Source organism: Nipponia nippon, unplaced genomic scaffold (assembly GCF_047370975.1).
Source record: "Nipponia nippon isolate SJK-2023a ecotype South Korea unplaced genomic scaffold, ASM4737097v1 scaffold_23, whole genome shotgun sequence".
Taxonomy (NCBI): Eukaryota; Metazoa; Chordata; class Aves; order Pelecaniformes; family Threskiornithidae; genus Nipponia; species Nipponia nippon.
This window is the reverse complement of record NW_028262340.1, coordinates 5,289,140-5,297,223: the sequence shown is the minus strand read 5'-3', so window position 1 is coordinate 5,297,223 and position 8,084 is coordinate 5,289,140. Positions and strand designations below refer to the sequence as shown.

General features: G+C 67.5%; 2 protein-coding genes across 2 annotated transcripts; both read right to left on the bottom strand.

Moving 5' to 3' along the window:
• Nucleotides 1–2,440: 2,440 nt before the first annotated feature.
• On the bottom strand, nt 2,441–4,765 carry LOC104017893 (platelet-activating factor receptor-like). Its single transcript, XM_009470970.2, has 2 exons — nt 4,509–4,765; nt 2,441–3,514 (listed from the first exon to the last, which is right to left on the bottom strand). The coding sequence occupies exon 2, from the start codon at nt 3,503–3,505 to the stop codon at nt 2,507–2,509; it is 999 nt and encodes a 332-aa protein (XP_009469245.2). The 5' UTR covers nt 3,506–3,514; nt 4,509–4,765; the 3' UTR covers nt 2,441–2,506.
• Nucleotides 4,766–5,634: 869 nt separating this feature from the next.
• On the bottom strand, nt 5,635–7,178 carry TMEM35B (transmembrane protein 35B). Its single transcript, XM_087760535.1, has 3 exons — nt 6,844–7,178; nt 6,193–6,373; nt 5,635–6,101 (listed from the first exon to the last, which is right to left on the bottom strand). The coding sequence occupies exons 1-3, from the start codon at nt 6,949–6,951 to the stop codon at nt 5,971–5,973; spliced, it is 420 nt and encodes a 139-aa protein (XP_087616661.1). The 5' UTR covers nt 6,952–7,178; the 3' UTR covers nt 5,635–5,970.
• Nucleotides 7,179–8,084: the final 906 nt, after the last annotated feature.

The following is an 8,084-nucleotide window of genomic DNA, read 5'->3' as shown; positions in this document are numbered from 1 at the left end:
CGGGGGCGCCCGGGGACCAGTCACCCACCCCTGCCCACGGCCACGCTGCCTGCCCGGGAAGTGCTGGGGTACCGGGACAGCCCCGGGCAGGGTGCAGCCCCCGGGGGCCCAGCCTCCCCCCGGCAGAGCGGGGGCCGCCAGCTGCCGCCTGCCCGCCCGCCGAGCCCCTCGCACTGTGTAATTTGCTAATAATAATAATTATGGCGCACGCAGGTTAGAAGTGCAGTGGAACAATAACCTGGTTAATGCCTTGCTGCGTGCTGCGGCGGGAGCCACACCATGGCACGTGCCTGGCCCTGGCACCGTGCTGGCCCTGAAGCTGCCCGCCGCGCGTGGGAGCCCTTGCCCGAAGCGTGGGGGGACACGGCCCAGGCAAGCACCTGGAGCAGGTTTTTAAGCAGCCGTGTCCTGGTGGTTTGTGGCCACGTCCCAGCGCTGTGGTCGTTAGCCAGACTGGCTGTGTCACCAGGCAGGGCTGTCCCCAGTGGCCACACCACCAGTCACCCAGCGGGATGGCCAGGGTGGAGGACACGAGTGTTTCCCCGGGGTGGCATGGGGCCACAGGAGAGCAGCACGCCGTGGGGAGAGCGAGGCCGGATCCAGGTCCTGCTCCCAGCGCTGTGGCTCTGCAGAGCCACCCCCATCTCAGGGCACTGCTCAGCAGCCCCGTGGCCCCCATCGCCATCCCCACCACTGAACAGTCCCTTCCCTGGGACACCCCGCAGAGCCAGAGCTGGAGCTGGGGCTGCCCCCACCAGAGAGCCCCCCAAAAGTCCTGCTGCCCCCCGGGAGGGGAGCCCCAGCCCTCGCCAGGCCCTGCAGCACCCTGCCTTGCCACCGGCATGGCTGCTCCTGCTGCATGCGGGGAGTGGAGCTCTGCCCACCTCCCTGAGCAGTTACATAAAAGGATTAAAATTTAATATGAACTTCAAAAAGGGAACAATCGGGTGGTCGAGGACAGCTGGGCCAGGGCCAGGTGTGGAGCAGGGGCACCCTTGGCCACATCCCGGCTCTGCCGAGACACGACACTGCAGCACACGGAGACCAGCTCCGTCCAGCCCAGCCCACGGGCAAGGCTGCATGGAGCCAGAGCAAAGTACCCAGGCACCACGGGCACCCTGGCGTTCTGCGAGCCCGCGATGGGTTAACTGTGCCATGGTGTCCCCAAGTCACGATGGTGCACGATTCCCATGGCACATGGGGGCCTCATCCCCCCCGGGGCCTGGCCTTGCCCCACAGCTTTGCTGGCAGCCAAGCAGCCTTTAATAACCCACCACTGACAGGCACAGGCAGCACCCAGCCATCCCGGTGCCCAGCTGCCACCCTGCCCATGCTGTGCCGGTGGTCGCCCGGGCAGCCCATCTCCTCCTGCCCAATGCCTCACGCTTCCTTCCCAGGCACCGGTGGGTTGGAACGTGCTGGAGAGCAGCCCTGTGCTGGGGGGTGAGACCCCTGGTCAGGGGGCAGCTGATGCACCCCAGCCCCTGGCGCCCACCGTCGTCCCCCTGCCCCGTGCGCCCCAGAGCCCGTGTGGCTGCGCAGCACCAGCCGCTCTTGTCCGCGCAGCGCCGGGGAGCGGGGCTGCGGTGGCGGCAGGAATGAGCCAGGGCTGGGAAAACACCATCTTCCGCCCACGCAGCCGCCCACGGCCCTGCGCTGGCTCCGCCGCCCCCGCCGTTTGCCGGGGCTCACCGGGAAGGTGGGCGGCAGGCACGGGGCTGGGGGCTGCGCTGTGCCCACCATGGCCACCCACCCGTGGGGAGGGCAGGGGATGGGGCAGGGGGGAGCAGGGCCCAGCAGCCCCCGGTGCAGGAGCCACCCCGGCGCAGGCTCCAGCTGCAGGAGCAGGTCTGAGCCATGGCTGGGGCTGGGGGGCCAGGGCTGGGGCCCAGGGGCTGCCCCACGCCCAGCCCTGCCCTGGGGCGCAGGAGCGGCTGGTGCTGCTCAGTGTACGGCACAGGTGCCCTCCAGCAAAGAGACTGGGGAAGCCTTTGGCTCATTCATTTTTAATCCTGGCTGAGAGCAGGAGGGATGCGGGCGCGAGGCTTGGGCACGCTGCAGGACAGGACCGGCTGCGGGGCCCCAAACAGCTCACCCCGGGGCAGCCAGGCTCATGCCATGGGTGTCTTTGATCATGCGTGTCCCCATGGGATGGAGACCCCCGGGAGGGGACAGCAACCCCTGGGCATCCCTCCCTGTCCTGTCTCACCACGTCCCACTGCAGCTCAGCCTCCCTCCGCAGCAGCTCAGCCCCCCCCTCCGGGTGAGCCGCCCCCCCAGTGCCTGCGAATGTGGAGGGCAGGATCCGTGCGTGAACAGAAACCGTGGGCCCGTGAGCACGTGGGGATGCACAGAGAGCAGAGCGGGGGCGGGAGGGGGAGGGGGGGTGCACGAAGCCAGAGCTCCCCCCACGCTGCTCCCCATCCTTAGCCTGGTGTCAGCGATGCCATCCTGCCAGGACTGTGGCACTGGGGCAACTGGGGGCAGGACCCTGCTGCCCACCCCACTATGAGGAGGCAAAAGAGGATGCATGGGCACTGGGCACGGGCCCGGTGTGGGCTGGCGGGGAGAGAGGGAGGCACCGGCCAATCTTGCACAGGGTCCGTCCCAGGTCGGCGCGGAAGCGCCGGATGGAGAAGCAGTAGACGAGGGGGTCGAGGCAGCTGTTGAGGCTGAGCAGGGCCACGCTCAGCATGTGCAGCACGTCCAGGGTGGCAGGGGGCCCGCAGAGCGGCACGGGGGGCTGGCTGCCCACCCAGGGGGCCAGCGTGAGGTGGTAGGGGGCCACGCAGACCACGAAGACCAGCAGCATCCCAAGCACCATGGCACGCGCCTGCTGCCGGTGGGAGCCTGGCGAGGCGGTGGTGGGCACTGACAGCGCCCGGGCGATGGAGGCGTAGGTGCCCAGCACCACCAGGAAGGCCACGGTGAAGAAACCCACCATGGCATAGGCGTACGCCCGCTGCCGGCCATGCTGCTCAAAGCAGGTGGTGGCCCCGGCGCGGGCAGGGAAGGTCTGCCGGGTGGCCAAGGTGGGCACGGCACAGCCCAGCCCCAGCAGCCAGGCCAGGGCGCAGGCCAGCGCAGCCCCCCGGCGCCCCGTCAGCGGCAGTTCCCGCCGCGCTGCCCGCACCGCGCAGTACCGGTTGAAGCTGATGAGCGCCATGAAGGTGACGGCGCTGTAGGTTGCCAGGTAGTAGGCGGCCCCGGCCAGGCGGCAGGCAGCCTCCGAGAGCAGCCAGTCCCCACCAGCCAGGTAGTAGGGGATCCAGAGGGGTAGGGTGAGGTTGAAGAGGATGTCAGCCAGCGTGAGGTTGATGAGGTAGATGCGGATGGCCTTCCTCACCTTGCCACTCTGCAGGAAGACCAGCAAAGCCACCAGGTTGCCCGGCAGCCCCACGCACAACACCAGGCAGTAGACAGCGGGCAACAGCACGAACTGCACCGGGTCACTGGGCACACACTCGCCGGGCTGCCCTGCCGGCAGCGGCGCCGAGCCGTTCATCCCAGGCTCCTGCAAAGATGGGAGACAGTCAGTGGCACGGCCCTGAACACAGCCCTCGGGGGACAGGGAAGGAACGTTGACCCGGACAGGACAACCTCTCTGGCTGGCGCCTGCGGTAGCTGCTGGGCACTGAAGGCAGAGCCCCCACGCGGGGATGCCATCGTCTGCTAGAGGGGCTCAGCCTCCAGCGGCTCCTTGCAGGAGGCGAGGGGCTCCAGGATCCCCTCCCAGCCCAACCCCAGCCACATCCCCCCACGCCATGAGGGAGCCCAGGGGCCGCTGTCAGCCGCCCGGCCTGGGGTCCCCGGGGAGCGGCAGGCGCAGCTGCACCGCGGCCAAGGGGCAGAGCCGCGGCCGGCGGCGCCCGCAGGTGCTGCACCGGCTCCAGCTGGCAGCTGCGGGGCTTAACACCTCCCACGCAGCCGCGTGCTTGCTGGGGCCACCCAGCCCCATCCTGCTCCCAGCACCCCAAATCTCCCCACAGAGCCCACCTATGGGTAAGTCACCCACCAGCTTAGCATGCACTGGAGTGGAGAGACCCCGGCGTGGGGAGGGGGTACGAGCATGGGGCCGGCAGCCCCCCGCGCCCCCCAGCCCTGCGTGAGGCAGGTTTGCCACCCCGCTGTTTGCCGGTCCTGGCCATGGAAAACCTCATTGTGCCGCAATGGCTGTATCCCAAGGCTGCAGCTATTTCACCTCCCATCACCGCCTGCCCACACCTCGCCGACGGCACTGAGTCACCCAGCGGGTGTTTTCCAGCATGGCAGGGCCAGATTCAGCACATGCAGCACCCAGCACCGGGCTGAGGCATGGAAGACACAAGCTGCTGAGCCAGGCTGGGGGATTCAGGGCTCATCCTGGTGGCTTCAGTTGTTCTGCAGAGCCAATGCAGCCCCCTGAGAAGCTCCCAGCTCCTTTGACAGTTCCCCTTTTCTTTTTCCTTCCCCCACCCCTCTTTGCACAAGGGATGCTCCATCTCACCCACGGCGAGCTGGTTACTTACCCCACCGGGCTGGACCGGCTGCGTCCCCTCCGGCTGCGTCCCCTCCGGCTGCTCCTCGCCGTCTGGTCCAGCTGGGCTGGGAGAGGCTTTAAGTGCTGGGGGGGGGGAGGCAGGGGCTGCCTGATCCCCCCTCTCCCCATCCCGAGCCCCCGTGGGGGTTAGTGCCTGTGGGATGGCAGCCGGAGCGGGGAAAGCACCTGTGTGTGTATGTAATGGGGGATTCCCCGCGTGGAGCCATGCTAAGACCCCCTGCGCCGGCTGACGGGGCTGGGAGTACACGGGGGGGCTGGCCGTGCCAGTACCAGCACGGCCAGCCCCTTCGCATGCCCCCAGCCCCATCTAGGACCATTTCCCAGGGCTCTTTTCCCACCCACGCCAGGATGAAAGCGGCGGAGGGTCAAGTTTCCACACCCAGCAGCTGGGGAAAAAGGGGGATGCCCCGAAAGGGATCAAAGCTGGAATCTGCCTCCTCCCAGCTCTTAGTGCTTCTGTTGGCTTCAAAGCTGGATTTAGGGGGAGCAGCACCCCGGGGCCCCCTCCCAAGCTCTGTGAGCATTCAACTCGCTGCTTTGCATGGTCCTGCAGTTTCTGGATGCTACTTTGGGACATCAAAGGTGCCACCCCAAGATGGTTCAGGTCCCGCTGGGCGTACAGGGGTGTTGTACCCCCTCTGGTCATCCCAAGACAGCCAGTCTCCCCCCACAGCCATCCCAGCCGCCTTGCTGGGAGATGCACTGGGTTCAAATGTGATCTTGGGGTTCACCCCAAGTGGACCATGTTGGCTGTGCCCACCCAGGGTGGCAGATGGGTCCCTGTCCCCAAAAAGCATGTGCCTGCCTGGGCACCCGGCTTCAGGGGTCACGTTGCTGCTGTGGCCCCCCGGGATGTGCAGCAAGTGGCCTGGCACATTGCTGGGTGGCTCCGGGTGGCCAGGGAGCTCCCGCCCCACGCGGGCTCTCCCCGACGGCTGTCTGCCTCCGCACCAGCTGCTGCCAGCTCCTGCCTGTCCCCAGTCCTTGTCCCCAGGTGTTGCTCCGGGGCACCAGGGCCTCCAGCCCCAGGACGTCCCCTCAGCTCCCACAGCTCAGCGTGGCAGGAACTAGAAATAAACAGGGGAGGCAAAACATGAAAAACAAGAGGCTTTATTCCCAAATAAAAAAAGCCCCCAGGAGAGCAGAGCCAGCCCCCGCCCAGTGTGGCCAAACGCTGGGAAGAGCCGGACACCTTGTGTGAGTTTAGCACGGAGGTGCCGGAGCGGTGGCAGTGCCATGGCCACTGTCCCAAAGCACCAGTCTGAGTCCCACAGCGTGGGGACAACCGGCACCAGGATCCCCATCAGCGGCAGGAGAGGACACACCATGGCTCGGCGGCAAGTTACCCCACACCATGCGATGCCGACCCCGAAAATACCATATAGGCATCGCTTCCTGCTGGCCGAGCCATCCGTCCTTCCCACCTCTGGTCACTCGAACTTGGGCTTGGTGGGAGCCACGTGCCCGCGGATGTTGAGCAGCAGGAGGAGGCCGAGGCAGAGGGTGGCAGGGGCGCACATGGCCAGGGGCTCCCGCAGCGCCAGCAGCGTGTAGATGGCACCTGGGCGAGGAGCAGAGCGTGGGAACAGAGGTCCCTCCCCAAATGTCCCCCGAGACCCTGTGCAGGGTGGCGGGCGCCCGCTCGCTCTCACCGATCATGATGACGCTGAGGATGAAGTTGCTGATCTCCTGCAGGAGCTGGGGCCCGAACGCCAGCAGCAGCCCGGCCACCACCTCCACCCAGCCCACCACCTCCAGGTACCGGCCCGGCTCCGGCGTGAACCCGAACTCCTTCAGGGGAAAGACCTCGGCGAACTGCACGAACTGTGACTTCTGGGAAGGGCGGGAGGGGAGCGGAGCAGCCCTGAGCCTGGGAACTGGGGGGCACAGCCCCTCTGGCGGGGTCTGCTCCGCTCAGCCCTGCACCCCAAGGGGCTCAGCCCTGCACCCCAAGGGGCTCAGGCTTGCTCACCCCGAAGGGCTCAGCCCTGCACCCCAGCACCCCAAAGGGCTCAGCCCCTTCCCTGGAACAGCTCTGCCCTGCACCCCAAAGGGCTCAGGCTTGCTCAGCCCAGCACCCCAACCTGCTCAGCCCCCCCAAGGGCTCAGCTCTGCACTCCAGCACCCCAACCTGCTCACCCCCCCAAGAGCTCAGCCCTACACCCCAGCACCCCAAAGTGCTCAGCCCCCCCAGGGGCTCAGCCCTGCACCCCAGGGGCTCGGTCCTGCCCCCCCCGCACCAGCCCAGCCCCAGCCGCCCCCCCGCGCCCCGCAGCCGTGGCCGTGGCTGTAGCCGCGCTCACCATGTGCCGGTGCAGGTCGGCCGAGAGCAGCTCCGTGAGCTTCACGGCGCCCGTCAGCAGGAAGAAGAGGCCGAGCAGGACGCGGAGGGCGGTGAACGCCGCCGCCATGGCGGGGACCGGGGCGGGCGGGGCCAGCGGCGGAGCGGCGCGGCGCGGCCCAGCCCAGCTTGGCTCAGCCCGGCTCGGCTCGGGTCTGCTCCGGCCCCTGCACCTTGCCCGGACCCCGGCCCGTGCCCCGGCCCCCGGAGCCCCGCCCCGGCAGGGCAGGCAGGAGCAGGGACCCCCAGGGGTGCTGCTGGGGCAGGGGGTGCTTAAATCTGCAGCTTCACCCCCCCGAGGCTGCGATCCCCCCCCCCGGCCAGCACCATTCCCCCCCCAAACCAGTGCTGGGTGAAAAAAATGTGAAAAAGTTAATAAACCCCCCCAAACCCATAGCTGGGGCTTTGTGGGTGCCGCGAGCGGGTCAAGCTCCGTGCCAGCACCCAGGCAGGGCCGCGGGGCAGGCAGCGGCACAGGCAGGCAGGCCGCCCTGCCCACAGCCCCGCGGGGTCAGGCAGGGAGCTGGTTCCTGAGGCAGCTGCAGCAAGGATGTTCTCCTGGCACCAGGGAGGCCCGGTTGCGGTGAAGGAGTTGGCGGCCGAGCCCTCCCCGGGCCTGCGTCACCGCCTGCGCCAGCGCTGCTCGCGGCGCGTCTCGGCTGCTGGCGCGTGCCAAGGCTCCTGGAAAAGGCAGCCCTGGATTGGCGAGAGCCAGGGCCCGGGGGAGCCACGGGGGCACTGACGTTATGGCAATTCAAGTGGAAATATTTTTTTAATGCCAATAAATCATGAAAGAGCAGGAACTGCTTCCCGGGCACCTGGAAGCACCGCATGGCACAGGGGGCACCGCCGGCCTGGACCAGCAGCGACCCCGGCACGGCCCCGCAGGGGCTGCCATGGCCATTGCAGCACTATTTTTATTCCTGGCAGCGCATCGCTCCCCGGCTCTGCTGGGAGAGCCGCAGCGAGCGCAGCCAAGGAGCTGCTCGTGACGATTTGGAGCTTCTCCCCGCTCCCAAGGATGATAAACAGCAACAGGCCTGGGCAGGCTCCGGCCCCTCTCGTCTCAGAAAGCCCCTGGGGGGGAAAAAAGGATAAAAAAAAAAAAAAAAAAAAAAAAAAAAAAAATAAACCCACCCTGAACAATGGATTGCGGCAGCTCAGCACCCACAACACGGGGTTGTGGCTTCGGTGCGTTGGCGT